The sequence below is a fragment of the Phoenix dactylifera genome, chromosome 3 (genome assembly GCF_009389715.1).
Source record: "Phoenix dactylifera cultivar Barhee BC4 chromosome 3, palm_55x_up_171113_PBpolish2nd_filt_p, whole genome shotgun sequence".
NCBI lineage: Eukaryota > Viridiplantae > Streptophyta > Magnoliopsida > Arecales > Arecaceae > Phoenix > Phoenix dactylifera.
The window spans coordinates 6,238,224-6,255,372 of record NC_052394.1 but is presented as its reverse complement, the minus strand read 5'-3'; the positions used below and the strand labels follow the sequence as shown (position 1 = coordinate 6,255,372).

Genomic DNA, 17,149 nt, shown 5'->3' with positions numbered 1-17,149 from the left:
TTTTCCATTAAACATGAAAATTTTATTTTTATAGGAATATTACTTTCTTATCTCTCTTCTTTGAAACTCCAACCAAACAAGATGCTTTTTTTTTGTTTTCACGTTGACCATACTTTTTCCTTTCTTTTCTTGCAAACCAAGCGAGTCCGCATAAATTTCCTACAACTGGAGTTCTAGGGATCTTGAACTCAAAGGAGGATATTTCCTATGATGGAAAAAATCAAGACTTTATTCATTTATGCATTTAACTTTTCAAAGGAAATTACAAAAATAGATCAGCCATTTACATTCCCATCTAAACCTTCACCCAATCAAACCACATAATCAAAGGAAAGCTGCAAGTCAATCTAACTAAGAATCATCTTGGATCAAATTCATCAATCCAGGTTAAACATTGTAGGGCTAGCAAGAAACCCTCCATCAACTACCAAGTCATGCCCCGATGACGCTGACTCTTCCAATAACAAGAAGAGCACAACCTTGGTGATGTCAGCTGACCTTAATTACCATGCCCTTTAAATTGCTAATGGAAGAAGTCAGATAGTTGATTTCATTGGAGCCCAAGCCTTTGTGGGTGAGCCTAGGCACAATTCTAACAATCCGAAACCTCATCTAAAAAGCTAGCAAACAGATGTTACTTCAGTTTTTTGATCCTGTATAAATATTCAAAATCTATCTAATACATAGCTGATGCCTAATTAAACATACGCTCGTAGAGGCCATCAGTCATCACATATGAACCTTACAAGTTTTATTTGACTTGAGGCTTACATCAGTTGGACCACACAATTAATGGATCGATGTAGCCTTCCTCCAGAAAACGCCCACTATTGGTAAAGGTTTTTTCATGGTAAGAGTGACATAAAGCCTCCATAGGTGAAGGTGAAATTTGATCCCATGTCTCTTGATGCATCACCCACCAAGAGACTCACCAGGAGGCTCATCGCCTGCTTCAGGTGCCTTCTATCAGCCAAGTGGAGAAGGAAATATTACAGTAATCCGTCACCTTGTTATATCCAGAGTTGATGCCAGGATTTGTCGAGTACCACCCCATCATGCATTAGGAGCAGCCATCCAAGAGAGACGAGGAGCGCTCAGGCGCCACCTTTGAGCAGCAGACTATTACTCCCAAATTTGCCTGCTCCATTGGAGTGCTCGATCCCATCATCAAGCAGGAATACGTTATCTCGATCCTCAAGGCCTGCATGCCGATGGTTAGCACCATGATAGATTAACGTGGAAAGGAACTGGCATTGCATCTCGAGCAATAACGTTATATATGAAGCATGATGTTATTCCTCAAAATATTATGCATAATGTTAATATTGTATTATATTATGCGTACTATTTTTCAGCAATAATATTATTAAAGTACATGATGAATAACATAATGTCATCTTCAGAGCCAACCTAAATTTTCTTGCAGGTTAAATATGCTCTGAAGTCTATGTCATGCATTAAAATTAAAAAAAAAAGAGAACCTTTAAAGTAAAAGAATCTAGAGATCTATTACCCTGCTTGTCTCCGCGGTTTGACAAACACCATTGTCAAGGGCCTATCGAACAACCCTTGTCCCATTAGTTGTTTTGACATCCTTGATCTGACCTCACTCAGCCCCTGATGGGAGAAGGCAGCGAGACCCCTTCTGAGTCGGAGAAGGTGGAGGGGTCTTTCTAATTGAGCCTCGCCAATATCCAGCACTCGATATTGGTCGTGGCTTCCCAGGTTATTTGCTGTATCCATGGCTGAGCCGCCTTGCCATCTGATCACAACACTTCGCTCGCCTTTTCTTGAATTCACCATGGCAGAAGAATTTGGCTTCTTCTATGGCTCAAGTGAATAAAAGGCTATTTCTGCTAGATTTGGATGGCGGTTGTGGCTTGGAAGGAGATACAATAAAAGGGAGCCTTTTGTAGGGCTTGGCAACCATGAATCCATTGTACCGAATCCGGTTGGAGATTCGGATTCCAAATCTGGAAGATCGCACGGGAGGATATAAAATGCAATTAATAAAAGCTCTTCCAACATAGTAGACTATATATATGGCAATTTCACAATGACATTAGGATCGCGAACCAAATCTTTCAAGATGTTGGTTAGATCGATAGTCTTACCATAATGAACACAAATATCAAATCCATCCTAATCATAGTATACTATACCATACTAAATAGAATAATAAAAGATATAAAGTGTACGGCATCAATATATGATATAGAAGGCGTACCGATATTTAGTATGTCGAATCAGCTTTCGTACCGGATGGATTTAGCTAAATCAGTAAAATAAAGCTACCTGAAAAATTGTCAGATGATATTTACATTTGCCAAGGTATTATTCGTAAATCAGCTTCCGTGATACCTATTAGACGGTTTAGATTCCCGCTGCTAGTTTAAATTTCTTCAGGCATTCCTGCAAATAACCCCCCTTCAAAGTCAATATCACTAGTTAAATGCACGTGCTCTGCACGTGATCGTTAAGGCGGCGAAAAGAGATTACTCTCCAGTTATATGGATGATGCTCGCTTCGAAGCCGAACCCTAAATTCCGTCGAGCTTGCTCCCTGTCTCCGCCTCTCTTCCGCGCGATTGTCGGCCATGGCGGATCCACCGCCCTCCGTCACCATCTCCGACGCCGTCCACCAGATACAGATCGCCCTCTTCGACGGCGCCGCTTCCTCTGAACGCCAGCTCTTCGCTGCCGGCGCCCTCCTCTCTCGGTCCGACTACGAGGACGTCGTCGTTGAGCGCTCCATCGCCGACCACTGCGGCTATCCCCTCTGCCCGAATCCACTTCCCCAAGATGTCCCCCGGAAGAGCCGGTATCGCATCTCTCTCCGCGAGCACAAGGTCTACGACCTCGAGGAGACCTACAAGTACTGCTCCCCCGCCTGCGTCATCGCGAGCCGGGCCTTCGCCGGGAGCCTCAGCAGCGAGAGGTGCTCCGATTTGAGCGCGTCCAAGGTCGAGAAGATTTTGGAATTGTTTCACCGGGGGGCGTCATCGGAGGAAGCTTTAGAGAAAGATGGGGATTTGGGACTCTCCAAGTTGACGATTCGGGAGAAGGCGGATGCCGGTGCGGGTGAGGTGTCGTTGGACGAGTGGATGGGTCCTTCCGGTGCCATCGAGGGCTATGTTCCCCAGCATGATCGTGACAAAGGTGAAAAACTCAGTCGTCCATGGTTATTTCTTCCTTTGATTCGGTTCTTGCATAAAATCAAAGGTTTAGGTATTGGTGGTTTCGAAAAGGAAGGATCTTTGCTAAAGATACTAATGATTGCATTAGAGATACAAGGGAAAAATCTCGTCTTGTTGAGAGGAAAAAAGAAAACAACTCATCTTGATGCGAGAATCTGGTCTTCAACTGAGTAAAATGAATTAAATTGATATTTATTTGCTACGATTCATTTGAGCTTTTTTCATTGCGGGTTTGCTCTGTGAACACAGGAGTGAACTTGCATTCTGTATCGCAGGATTGAAGGTTGCAGCCAAACAGAAACTGTCAAAAAGCGCCGAGGATGCTGGACAGGGCGAGCTGGATTTTACAAGTACCATAATTGTTGGAGATAAGCTTGATGGGTTTTCTCCTTCTTCAGTTTGTACGCAAGATGTTTCAGAGGCAATAATAAAGAAGTTGGAAGACGTGGTTCTGTTAGAAAAGAAGACGAAAACAACTAAAACATCATCAAAATCTTTGAAGCCTAAACCCACAAGTAAGGTAGACGAAAGCAAGAATAATCAAGTGGATTTTAGGAGTGTCATAGTCATGGGAGATGATGCTCAGGCATCCTGTGTGTCAACTCAAAATCATTCAGAACAGTTCAATTTTACAAGTCCTATGATCATTGACCAGGCTCCAAAGATGTCCTCCGTTACAGCACAAAATCGTCCAGAACAGTTAGACAATAATTTGAATAATGAGGTTCACTTGGAAAATGAGATAGAATACCTGGAAACTGCACAAAAAGAGCTGAAATATAGAGTTAAGTTGGAAAAGAAGGAGGAGACTGCATTAAAATCTTCCTTGAAGGCTTCAGGGTCCAAGGTTGGAAGGCGAACTGTCAAGTGGGCTGATGAGGAAAAAGACAAGGCTCTAGAAGAAAGAAAGGATGGCCCTGAAAGCAATATAAGCACTGGAGCTTCACATGAAGATGATGACGACAGTTCCTTAAGGCTTGCATCAGCTGAGGCTTGTGCAGCTGCACTGACACAGGCAGCAGAGTCTGGTGCTTCAGGCTTGTCTGAAACTGGAGATGCAGGTAAATTATACACGAGGGTCTAAGCATGTAGTGTTTTCAATAGGTTAATTTTATGATTTTGTCTTGAAACATGAATAAAAAAAGGTTTGCTATTTAATAATTTGCTGTTTGTTTTATCTTTTGTCACAGTTTCTGAAACGGAAATTGTTATCTTGCCACAACCACAATATGCAAAAGAGGGGGATGCTGAGGAAGATGAGGACACGTTTGACTTTGATAGGGGATTTGTGCAGTGGCCTAAGAAGACTGTGCTTTTGGACACTGACATGTTTGAGGTTGAGGACTCATGGCATGATACACCACCAGAGAGTTTCAGTTTAACTGTATGTTTTTCATTTTGCTGTGGTAGTTATTTTGTTTCTTTTTAATTAATTTCTCATGTATGCAGTTGCATAACTTTGTGTTCCTTTCTTCAGTTATCATCTTTTGCAACAATGTGGATGGCACTTTTTGGATGGATAACACGCTCTTCTTTGGCTTACATATACGGGCAAAATGAAAGTTCACAGGATGATTTTTTGTTGGTCAATGGGAAAGAATACCCCCGCAAGACAGTCTTGGGAGATGGCAAGTCATTAGAAATTAGACAGACTATAGATGGATTTGTTTGCCGTGCCTTGCCAAGCTTTGTTATGGATCTCAAGTTGCCAACACCTGTTTCAACTTTGGAGAAATTTGTGGTATGAACTAAGATTTCTAAGAGACTAGTGCCAGAATATCTCTTTCCAAATAATAATTACTTGTAGCTTTTTGTAAGTCTTTTGACGTGCTCATATATCAGTTGTATTTGGTACTTGAGATACTCTTTGATTATTGTCTATTACTAGCAACCAGATGTATGAAATGCATGTTTGAGAGAAAAACAAATAACTGTAAAATTTTAAATTACATTATCTATAAATTATAAAAAATTATAAAATTTGAATAACTGAAGTAAAAAAAAATATGATTGTAATGAGAGAGACTTAATAGACAAATATTACCAGATGCGGATAGAAGATTATAAATTGAATACCTCAAGCAATTGAAAAAATAAAGTTTTTATATCTTAATTGATCTTGAACAGTTTGATTGGTTTGTGATTAGTGAGAAATAAGTGAATCAAGTAATTAAGGTGGGCAAAATGGGAGAATGTTATGGCATTTAACTATCTCTAAATTATGAGAAGGGAGTTTTGTATTTGAGAATATTCTTGGTGGAATTCCATCCAATAACCTTTCTATCCAAAATGCCCTTTTAAATTTTTTAAAACTATCTGGCTTTCCCCAATCAAACCTTTGCAAAGATGAAATCCACGAATCAAAAAAGACATTCCTTTTTTTTGATAATAAATGAGGTAAATATTAATTCTGTTACAGTCTTGCCTCCATTTTACTTTTCTACTTTAACCATTTGATATATTCATTCTCTCCAATCACAAACCAATTAAACAATTCAAGATCAATTAATATTTAAATTTTAAACTTTGGTTAATAAACTTATTCAGTCGAATCTTCGGCCACATATGTTAATATTTCCCTCTTAAATCTTCCTCTCTCATAATAATCCATTTTTTAAAAATTATTAGGCCTTCAAATAATATCATTTCTTATAGTTTGTATTTGACAAAGTTTAGAATTTTCTATTTATATTCTTGCTTGAATGCGCATTGCCTGTGGCAGGTTCCTGTTTCATCAAAGAAGGAAGGCATATGGTGATTGGCCAGATTTTTCTTTTTGTTAAGCTTCAACTTAAGACACTGACTATTTTTTTAAGAGCATTGTAATTGGAAAATTTACAGATAGGTTCTATGCGAATATATCCTCAGACTCAAAACTCTCTCTCTCTCTCTCTCTCTCTCTCTCAGTATAGATGGTCTATTATGATTCATTTGGAATATTTGGTCCCTGCCACTTGTGTGAATTTCTTTAGGGCCCAGCGTATCTCTTCTTTCTCTTGGTCAGTAAAATATTTTACATGGATACTTTTGTTTCCAGGGGCAGTTGCTGGATACAATGTCATTTGTAGATACACTGCCTTCCTTCAGAATAAGGCAATGGCGGGTGATGGTTCTTTTGTTTCTTGATGCCCTTTCTGTGCATAGACTTCCTTCTCTTGCCCCACATATGACAAACAAGAATATGCTACTACACAAGGTGAATCATCGACTCTCTTGTTCCTGTTCTTTTAGTTAGTTGGATTTTAGCATTTGAAAGTTTCCTTTTTTTCTAAAAGAATAACTTCTAAGCGTGCCACTCTGCTTTAGCTGGTTAATCATGTATCTGTTTTCTGGATGATGCAATTTTTTTCTTGTTTTGTAAAACAGTACCAGAAAAGGCTGAAACCGAAAGTATAAGGTGGTCTTCTATACATATTTGTACATCATATTATATAACGATATTGTTCTCAAATATTAATGAAGATTACTTCTTTCATAGGAGTATGGAAAAAAAAAATTGTGGTAAGAAAGGTTGACAATGACTGATCTTATCTTCGGACCTGCAATACTTCATTAGGAGGCTGATTTTGCATGTGTTTGTGCTTAGTGCTTAACTGCTTACAATGTAAGAGAAAGAGGATGCCAAGAATAATAGTTGACAACGACTTGTTCTTATTTTGGACCTGTTATATATCATTAGGAAGAGGCTGATTTTGCATAAGTGTTTGTGCTTAGTGCTTAACTGCTTATAATGTGATAAGAATAGACGATGGCAAGAATAATATGCTTCCTTTTGAGTCAATATTTTTTTTAAAGTTTTTTCTCAACCTCTATATCTTAGCAATTGTGCAAATTGCTTATACAATTTTAATTTTCTTTGTCAATATTTCTTTAGATGGCTAATTGTCAACCTTTTTTTAGTACCAAACTAGAATTTGCTGGTGATATGGATGAGATTAACAAGTTTGAGAATTTTATTGTAAGAAAACAAGAAAATCCTTTAGACAATATGTGCAATCCTATGGAAAGGGAAGCAGTTTTACTTGTAGCAAAATGAAGGAGATATATTGACAAATGGCTATTGTGGAGATGGTAGAAACAGTTGTGTTGTAACTATTTGGTGGAATACTATAAGCTACAACTGCCAGGAAAAATTGCTGGAAAAGAAAAGTGAGGGGAAAATGCGAAAAAAAGTTTCAAGTTCCATGGATGAAGTTCAACTTAGAGATAATTAAATTTTGTAAGGAAATTTCTCTATAATATAAAAATTTATAAGTGTTCTGGCAATGGATTCGGAGTGACTGTGTGTATATATATTGCCCTGAATATTCTTATAGATAATATCGCCGGTAGATGCATATGTATGTCTTTTGGAATTGCTGAAAAGGATTTGTTTCCAGAAAAAAAATTGCATTGTTCAGATTCAAAGGTAGAAAATATGACCATTTGCATTCTCTGAACGATGATGGTACCAACAGAAGTTTCACCAATAATAGCGGTGATCCGACAAAACTCTCAGTTGTTGCATAAATCAGATTGTTCCCAGGCTGGCTTGGTTCATATCTGGTCTTCTTAGCATGTAAAGTATCTGCTTTGACTTCTGCTTGCTGGTTTGTGAGGGATCTGATATTCTGATGTGACAGGATACTTGTCTTAGATTTAACTAGTTTATTTGTGGTGGGTAAGCTGAGTTTGTTGGTTTAGACCCCTTAAGTGAAACTCCTGGGAGGGTTATTAATCATTTCTATTTGCAGTTGGAGAGAAATGAAGGTTTCAAATAGAAAAACAATAGTAAGATGGGAAATGGTCAATTGGAGCTCTAGAATTTGTTTCTTGTAACGATCGTATAGGCCTGTTATTAACTTTATCCGATGATCAATTAGGCAGTGGTCACAGTAGTTGGCTTCCTACTCCCATAAGTTACTGGCTGCGCAATTGAAATTCTTTTGAGTGTATGTAGTTCAAGGTGGGACTAACTCTGATGACCACTTTATGGTGACCTTATGTGAGTTGTATGTGGTTTGGCCTGCTAGTGGGATAGATCGCTCGATCTGTGGTCAGCTTGGATGTAAACAATAATACTGTCATGGGCCTAATTTTTCAATAATATGCATGCTTAGCAGTATAGTGAAATTAGTGCATCTTGCTACAGAAATGATATATTACTTGTCATGTAATTTTGCATACAATACTTGTTAACTGTTTGGAGGCATATTTGCTCTGATTGTTTGGGCACCTGTTTTCCTTGAAATTCCTTTAATTATGAAAAGAGTTGTTGTGGCAATGGACTCATGTAGCTCTTGCAAATAAGTCTCTGAAGCTTCAATAATTAAATGCCAATCATCTTGTCCTACATGTTATTTAAAGTGATGTTATTTGTTGAAGCATTTTACCTATTTTAACGATTTAAGCATTCCACCCACATATGTGAAAAATTATTCTTTTTCTTTTGAGGTTTGTATTTGTATCTGGCTGATTTCTTAACTTCCTATTTTGGGTCAGATCTGAAATTTGGTTGCCTTTCATATTTTAAACTTGTGGCCTTGTTGCAGAAGTAAAATGAATTCCGAGTGCAATATCAATTTGTAGTTCCCCCACTTGATCAAGATTCTGATACAACTGTATTTGTCTTTGCTGCATCAAAAGAACTGGCCGTTTTATAATGCTTGAAACTCTTTAGTCAATTTGCTTGTATAGGTAGATCAGTGATATCCTGATGACGGTTTTTCTCCCCCCTCATACAATCGTTTTGTCTTATTATGTGCTGTTAGCTGTCTGAAGCATCATTAATCCCTTAGTCAAATCTTAATGGCCAAACATTTTGCAGTCATGCTTATCTCTTCCATTTGTTTGTGATTTAGTTTTCAATTACAATTGTGTTTGTTTATGAGAGCTCCATTGGTAATTTTACATTCAAGATTTGTGTTTGATTAAGTTGCTAACGATCCTTTTTAAATTATAGGTGCTAAATCCTGCCCAGGTTAGTGCAGAGGAGTATGAATCCATGAGAGATCTAATAATCCCGTTGAGCAGATTTCCTGAATTATCTATGCAAAGCGGTGGATAGCAGCACCATGCTGTGTTCACGCACCGGAGTAATTTTGCTGCAGCTTCATCAGCTGTTATAGAGGCTCGTTTTCAAATTTGGACTGCAGATTTTGTATCACTATTTTCAGAGGACCCTATGCCGTTATGTTTATATCTAATTTCTAGCCTTGATAAACAATTCATGTCGAGAACTTTGTTATCAGTACTCTCTGAATGAAGCTTTATGATAAAAAGGTATACGTCTACATTGCTCCTGACCCCAGGTTCACATTACAGTTGAAAACAAAGTCATGAAACCCCGATTTTTATGACCTGTTGCCTGCCTGTATTTGATGCGCCATTTTCCTCCTAAAAGAAGCAAGGTTCCAAAGCCTCCATCTTCTAATTGTCAGACCTGTCCAAGCTTCCATGAAGTCGATTGCCTGAAAATGTGGGAGTAGTCGAGATGCTAAAATGCTGTCCCATTATATATAAAAAACTTTGGTAAGGGTCTCGGCAATCTATCCAACCCATTCCTCGTTCAGATTTTCGAGGCAAATGTTCATAATAAACTGTGATATCCCCATTCCTGCCAACCTCAAGGCATGACGAACCTAGCCCAACAAAAATTACCAGAGCCATTTCAGTAATTTCCCCAAGAAAAAAACTGCAGGTTAGAAATAATGCACGTAGGCCAACAAACACAAGCTTGTACCAATATACTATACAAATCAGCTCAAAACAATGAACCAAGAAGGTGCACCGATCCCAACTCATCCAGCCCAAAAATTATGTACACGGCCGATCGCCATCCCCACCCAAAAACAATACAACAAAAACCCTGCAAAACTGCTGGCTGCTCTGTGACCTCCCTGAAGCAGCCACAAATAAAAACATACGCTAATCTATCATTTTTCAACATCATCTCTACTACATACATGCAACTCCCTACCCTCTCTCTCAACTGCCATTGTTTATGCTGCTTCTCAGTTTACAAAGGGCCTCCGCCGACAGGGTCTTGCAGCACTTCAACCTCGGTGCCTGCAGCTGGTGGTCCTCAGAGCCAGGTGATGGTGAAGAGCCCTGGTGCTCCGCAGAGAAGCAGACCACAATCACTGTGAGGTTGTCAAATGTGTCGAGCCTCACAGCTTCCGTGACAAGCTCCCTTGCACACCTCTCAGGGTCATCATGCCACCGCAGGCCACTCCGCACGATGTTCACTGCATGCTGGCTTGTCATCACATCCCATATTCCATCACAGCCGATGATTAGAAACTCATCATCTTCTGTCAACGTAGCTTGTCTAAACTCAGGTTCTGCAATAAGGGGCGAGGGAGAGCCTCTGGGCAATTTCATGTCCCAGTCCCCCAAGGCTCTAGAGACCGAGAGGACTCCATTGAGGTACCCGTCATCGATGTAGCCTCCCAATTCTTCAACCCTTTGGCGTTCGGCAGCAAAGATTGGTCTATGGTCTTGAGACAATTCCACTGCTTTGCCCTTCCGACATAGGACAGCTCGACAATCCCCAGCATTGGCTACCAGGAGCAGCCTGTATACAACAGAACATAGAGATCAGGAAAGAAACTATATGACTTCTAAAATGGCTCAACTGATTATAATACAGAACATGGAGGACTTCAGTGAAGCGGTCAATTAACAGCAAAGAAGACAGAACATCACCATGTTGAGAGCAAACAACGATAGGAGAAATAGCAATGAAAGGAAAAGGGGAGAGGAGAAATGTAAATTGTTAACGCACCTTCCAAACAACAATACTGTAAGTGCAGTAGTCCCAGAGGAACTGCTAACGGTGCAGTCATCAGCCAAAGCAAGGTCTGCAAGGAGGAATGCCCTTCGAACAGAATTCTCCACCAAGTCCAAGAAAACCTTATCAGCTTCTGATGCTTGTGGGAAGCCGGCATCTTCAAAGATGAGCCTCATCGCATGCCTTTTGATGTAGGCTGCTGCGTCTGGGCCCCCATGACCATCAAATACCTAAGCAAGAAAATGTCAATTATTTAATTAGAGATAATAATTTAGTGTGAAAAGGTATAATTCAATATGAAGACAACATGATTGATGGACTAGTTACCCCATAGAAGGCATTGGGAGTCGGGAACCTAAGCAGAGATCCCAGGTGTGCTGAAAGATCATCAATACGGATGTGTTCATCCTCCATGTATCTTCGAGGTCCAATGTCCGCGAAACTACCAGATCGAATTCTTGGGACAAACTGAAGAGGTTCCACAGGTACACTTGGAATGGCATCCGACGCCCTCAAATCCTAAATAAAACATCAAATCGAACATGTACACCAGAATTTAACGCTCTTTCTGGGAAGGAATTAGGCTAAGAAACAAACAGAAATAGAATATCATTAAATCTAAAATTATTACATGTACAAGACTTAAGAACTACACAATTGGGATAAACCCCAGCACTAATAAATTTTCAGTAGAAAATGAACTAAATAGCCGCAGAAACAACTCAAGCCTCAAACAGTTGTCATACTGAAGTTACAGCAATTTTGATGTTTAAGATGTCAAATAAGGGAATCCAGATGAACATAGATCTATAGGTCTTGGTAACAAACATCATGCCCTTATTCAATCATCCCACAAGCTTTACAGACTTCATACCCTTTTAACATCATATGCAGAGAGATGCTAGATCTCTAATTTATAAAAAGAAGAAATAAAGAAATAAAAAACCTTAACAAACGCCCTTGTTTACACCCTGTAAAATCTTTGCAGATGGACACCAAGGAACCATTCAGACTTTTTTCCTTTCTGTTCCAAGGACAAAACGAAGCCCTGAAAAATCAATTTAACTATCCCACAGCGAAAATAAAACAGAATTCAGCACAACTGTTAAAACAAGTAATTATTCCCTCAATCATTTCAATAATTTTCTCTTGCACGATTAGAAATCATGAAAAGAATTATTCGTCTAAAACATAAAATAATATTTTTTCAAAGTAAAGCCAATGTAATTTCAACAGTGAGATTGAACAGCATATTTGTTGCCCTGTTAGCATCACACAAAGAGATTCAGGAAACGGGGCCTAATTTATAACCACGAAACATCCGATTAACGAACAACCAAAGCAAAAAAAAAAAAAAAAATATTCCCTACTAAATGTTAATTAATATGCAAAACTAATAATAGAAAAATACAAAGCAATCAGTTTAAACCAAGTTACCACCTCACACAATCATCTCATCTTCTTCTTTTCAGAATCCATCATACTCAAAAAGAATTATAACCTCCCATTAAGGACCACCATTTCTATAATTCCAGTTCCATCTACATCATCCAAGGAGATAATAGGCATCCAATAATTATATTTCACAAAAATCATTCCTACATCACTTCATGGAGATCTAAGGAATCCAGATCAACAAAGAAAAGAAAAGGCACCCTAATTCCCCAAAAATTGACACAGCTGATCTGTATTCAAAACTTGCTAGATCTGGTCAACCATGCGATTCATCACCGCCAAGCCAAAAAAAAAAAAAAAGAATAGAAATTCGCAAGAAAATTACAACAAAAAACAGAAACTCACCAGCTCAGAGGCTGCGATATCCACCTCCGGCCGCCGCGCCACCTGAAGACACACCGGCGAGGGGGGCGGCGACGCCGCGGCGGCGGCGGCGGCTGAGATGTCAACTATCTCCTCGATCTCCTTGGTGATGCACCGGTACTGCACGTCCAGCACCGGGATGCTCTGATGGATAATCTCCGCTCCCGCTACCATCTCTTCTCCAATTCACCTTCCCAAAAACGGTACCAATCGAAACCCTCCCGAAGCGAAGAGACCGAAAATCTCCCCAAAATCCCTCCTTAACGCGATCCGATTCGTCGAACAGGAGAAAAAACAAAATTAGGGGCTTTTTCTAGGGTTTGTGGCGGATTTTTCTTTGACCTTTTTTTTTGCGTGTGCACTCGAATCCTATCGCATATGCTCTCGCGAAGCGGGCAAATTAAAAGAAAGGGAGTCCCTTTGATGGGAAATTTATAGGGGTGGCTCTGGGTTACGTCTCACCCGTGACCGCCCCGTGTGGGTCCCAGGGTTCGCGTGGTAGGACGCGGCCGCTCTCTTACACGCATGTGGCGCCGAGACGGACACGTGACGGTGCCTTGGACATAATGACTAAGAAGCCCTTAAATGCGAACTCGGGAGCGTGCCGAAGGATCCAGGTCAATCCTTTGTTAAATCCAAGCCGTATGATGCACAGCTTTTTACGGCTGGATCCGACGATCATAAGTCAGCCTTCCCGACGGGAACTTTTGGCCCGCTGACCATGGGACAGGGGTGGGATCGGGGTTTTTTGAGGAGGGAAAGGGTAAAATGGGAAGAGAAGGTTCGCCCGTTGGATAAGGATCCAGATCGGGGAATCCGCGTTCCCACTGGCATAGCGTCGTCGGTACGCATATTTCCTTATGGCGGTGAACGTGTTAGAGTTTTTGGTTTTCTTACGAAAGTGCCATTATAATTTGAATAATTTATAATAACTTTTTTATTAATAATTATTCTATTATTTGTACCTTTAGAAGGAATTTTTTATTTGCCATATGAATGCAAAGATTCATGATATTGTTATTAATGTGTTATAACTTAGAGTAAATATTAATAATATGAATATCATTATACACGACTATGATTAAATTTCATTTCATAATGTGCAGTTTGACCATTGAAATGGTTTATGTATTTCATTTATTATATCGTCATATTATATTTAAAAAATAATTTTAAAATAGAAAAAATATATCGCATGAGATCAACATTAATTATGCCGATTTTGACGATGAGATATTTTACAAGCTTGGCTTATGTAGAGTTCTAATAGATGTTGGTATTAATAATGTTCATATAAAGATTGTTACTTAAGTTCATCAATTAATTGAAAAAAGTGACTGTTCAAGATTTCTATTTGTTTCTGTTGCTAATTTAGTGGGAATTATAAGTTTTTTTATAGGATATGCACATGCACCGTGTTCTTTCTCACCATTAATGTTTGTTGTTGCCCCAAAATCTTACCCGACCTAGAGACACTTTAAGATTAGTGCTGGATTAGTTAAAGAAGATGCAGGTCGGTTTTGCAATATCAGATTAAATTTGGCTTAGTAGTTACTTAGATGAAGAGGTCTACAAAAAAGCCGACTGAAAACAAAGAAGCGACAACACCCGAAGGTAGTCAAATTTTGTTCAATTGAGACCCTCCAGTGCCTAAGTTAGGGAAAGATTTTGTAGAAACAATAGAGACTTGAGGAAATAATGAGAGAACATACTTGGAGGTCCTTCGGATATCCTTTATAGAGCAAGATAGATATCGATTACCTAAGAAGATGGGCATGCGTCTTAACCGCTTAGTGAACAACAACCACCCATGCTTCATGCATGTTGCAGAACTTAACTGTTCATATCGTACAGTAACTATTCCATGCATGGGACGAGCTGTAATTATCCCGCAACATACCTTATAAATGCATAGGGTCATGACCGTCCTTTTAATGGACTTGAACGGCCTTAAATGTGTTTTTGATTTAGTGATATGTAGCTCATAGCTGCTGGTCAGCTTACAGATCGACAGCTCAATCAGCTGCTCAGGCCGGCAACTCGGTCGATGCCGAGGCTAGCTCCTCGTCCGACTATTGAGGTCAACAATTCGTCCGACTACCGAGGTCGGTAGTAGTCTCAAGCTCACGAATATATGCCACATTATTTATCATTCTAAAGCTTCATGTAGGCTTATCAATATGACAAAGTGACTTTAGTTTGTATGTTGTAAATGCCATAGAATAGAAGTTACATATATTACCCTATCTTTTCTTCTTTGTTACCTTCTATGCATGATTCCTTTGCTTCACTAGTTGCGGTTTTTTCAGATTACAGAATCAACCATCTCAGCGACCCCCACCTGTTCTTTATTTCTCTCCTCAACTAAAACAAACCTACATCTGAGATACTAAATGGTATTCTAGAAGAATATCCATGTTCCATGCTGCCTCAGGAAAGGATATACTTTGCCGTATTAGTATAATGAAACGTTTAGATACATGCGAGGTGCATTTAACGTAGACTTCGTAAATTTATTAACAAACTTTATATTGACCAAATTTCAGCAATAACTTTATGAAGCAACTTTGACTTGCATCCTTTGTTCACAAAGACTTAATGTATGCTTGAAAAAGTTTGTGGGTAATAGCCCATAGTTTGAAACAATGGCCTTGGAACTACTATAGGATAAGCTCAAAAGCAGCCGAAGTGGATCTAATGGGCGGTACATCGGATTGAATGCCTCCAGGAACCCAAAGGCTTTGGTGTTTCCGAAAGCAAAACTAGCGGTTCCCAAGTTTTAGAAGAGCGGTTTTAGCGTCGAGAAATATAGCATATTTTAATTACCTTCGAACCGATCGAGAAAATAAATGTTAAATAGCCATGGGAAGGACAGGTTTGTTAGGACTCAGGATGGAGGGCGCCCTACGGCTATTCCATCGCATAAAACATGCCACCTTTCAAGTTCCATGTGTTAATTTTAATCCGTGGAGGGTAGGTGGCCCGTGCCTTGTGGGACATGCTAATCGGTTGCTTTCGAGGGATCAACTGATGATTTTAGCAAGCTCTTTTATAATTATAAGGAGAGAGATCACATGTTTTGTGTTGTTGATGTTATTTGGACAAGGTGACTGTGACTGTGTTAAACTAATCAAAGCTATGTCTTAAGGGAGAAAAAAGAAAAGGAGTCTAATTAATTCTGCTGCCTTGACTTTGGTACAAGAGGATTACTATGATCGATTTTGTTGGTATTGCTATTTGTTTGGATGTAGATTATTAGCTCCCCCCCCCCCCCCCCAATTAATTAATGGTAAAGAAAGTTTGCAGTAGTAGTTTAGAAGAGGATCTCAATAATCATGTCAGGAGCTTGATACAGGTAGAGTCGCTTGGGGGAAGTCAAAGACAAGATCTTACTGCAAGCTAGAGTTTGATGCAATTTTGAAAAGCTAAAGAAACAATGGATAAGAGAAACGTGTCTCCCGTTGAAGTTTATTTAAAAGTAGTTACCACTAATTACTGCTGATCGGCCGTTATTGTAATATCAAGATAATTAATTCTTACCCACTTGTCTGATTTGGTGGCCGTAACTAAATAGTTAAGGCACATCCTAGCAACTCGATAACGGGCACCGACTTTTCTCTATATAAGGAGAAAAATGGAGGTCCTCATGTATGTTTTTTTCTACTCTCACTTTTCAGAAATTTTCCTCTCTCAAATCTTCCACTATTTTTCTAGAATCTAGCTAACTTAAATGTCAGAGGGTTTCCTGCCGGACAAACTCCAGTAAATGAATTTCTGTTTTCTATTTTTAGGTTAGCCAAGCGTAGAATTAATCACCAGCTATCTTCCAATCTCGGAGCTTTGCTACCAATCTCAACACTTCATCTCGGTCAATTTCCATCCTCATATCACTAATTCGGATTCTAGGGGCAATAGCTTGCGTCTCATACCGATTCAAATTATCTCATGATCTTTTTGGGGGCCTACACAAATTAGAGTCTTCTCCACCGCAGGAATAGAATGTGCAGCTGATTTTAAGAGGGACAAATCTAATTTGCATCCACGTCATTCCAAAGTACTTCATGATGCAAGCCATTACAATTTGTGCCCATCCAATCTACCTAAACTAACTTATGGCCCTAAAGACTTGGCTGATGCTGTCGGTTTTGATATAAAAACAAAGTCCATTTAATTAGTTTCATTGCTTTTACATGACACTGACTTGTTAGCATGACCTAAAACCAACAATCACCACTCCAAGATGATCAAGAGCCTCCTTCATCCACATCCCATATGGAAGTCAAGGAAAAATGTTAATCAAACTGCTTGTCCCTAGCCATTGGTCCAAGTGTCCATTGTCCTGAAAAAAGTTGATGCTTCCACCA

The 17,149-nt window shown here is 39.3% G+C and overlaps 2 protein-coding genes across 2 annotated transcripts; one reads left to right on the top strand and one right to left on the bottom strand.

Moving 5' to 3' along the window:
• Window positions 1–2,527: 2,527 nt before the first annotated feature.
• On the top strand, window positions 2,528–9,529 carry LOC103701035 (putative RNA polymerase II subunit B1 CTD phosphatase RPAP2 homolog). Its single transcript, XM_008782971.3, has 6 exons — window positions 2,528–3,158; window positions 3,472–4,257; window positions 4,387–4,580; window positions 4,674–4,937; window positions 6,234–6,392; window positions 9,138–9,529. The coding sequence occupies exons 1-6, from the start codon at window positions 2,597–2,599 to the stop codon at window positions 9,240–9,242; spliced, it is 2,070 nt and encodes a 689-aa protein (XP_008781193.2). The 5' UTR covers window positions 2,528–2,596; the 3' UTR covers window positions 9,243–9,529.
• A 363-nt stretch (window positions 9,530–9,892) lies between these two features.
• Window positions 9,893–13,190, bottom strand: LOC103701034 (probable protein phosphatase 2C 2). The gene is made up of 4 exons (XM_008782969.4): window positions 12,768–13,190; window positions 11,295–11,486; window positions 10,962–11,197; window positions 9,893–10,751 (listed from the first exon to the last, which is right to left on the bottom strand). The coding sequence occupies exons 1-4, from the start codon at window positions 12,957–12,959 to the stop codon at window positions 10,163–10,165; spliced, it is 1,209 nt and encodes a 402-aa protein (XP_008781191.2). The 5' UTR covers window positions 12,960–13,190; the 3' UTR covers window positions 9,893–10,162.
• Between the last annotated feature and the right edge of the window lie 3,959 nt (window positions 13,191–17,149).

What these genes read in the sequence shown, in the direction of transcription:
- LOC103701035 (XM_008782971.3), top strand. Translation starts at nt 2,597, where the DNA reads ATGGCGGATCCACCGCCCTCCGTCACCATCTCCGACGCCGTCCACCAG. An exon ending in GTCTGAAACTGGAGATGCAG is followed by an intron (nt 4,258 to 4,386) that starts GTAAATTATACA and finishes CTTTTGTCACAG; the next exon opens with TTTCTGAAACGGAAATTGTT. An exon ending in CAGAGAGTTTCAGTTTAACT is followed by an intron (nt 4,581 to 4,673) that starts GTATGTTTTTCA and finishes TCCTTTCTTCAG; the next exon opens with TTATCATCTTTTGCAACAAT.
- LOC103701034 (XM_008782969.4), bottom strand. Translation starts at nt 12,959, where the DNA reads ATGGTAGCGGGAGCGGAGATTATCCATCAGAGCATCCCGGTGCTGGAC. An exon ending in ATATCGCAGCCTCTGAGCTG is followed by an intron (nt 11,487 to 12,767) that starts GTGAGTTTCTGT and finishes TGTTTTATTTAG; the next exon opens with GATTTGAGGGCGTCGGATGC. An exon ending in CTCCCAATGCCTTCTATGGG is followed by an intron (nt 11,198 to 11,294) that starts GTAACTAGTCCA and finishes TTTCTTGCTTAG; the next exon opens with GTATTTGATGGTCATGGGGG.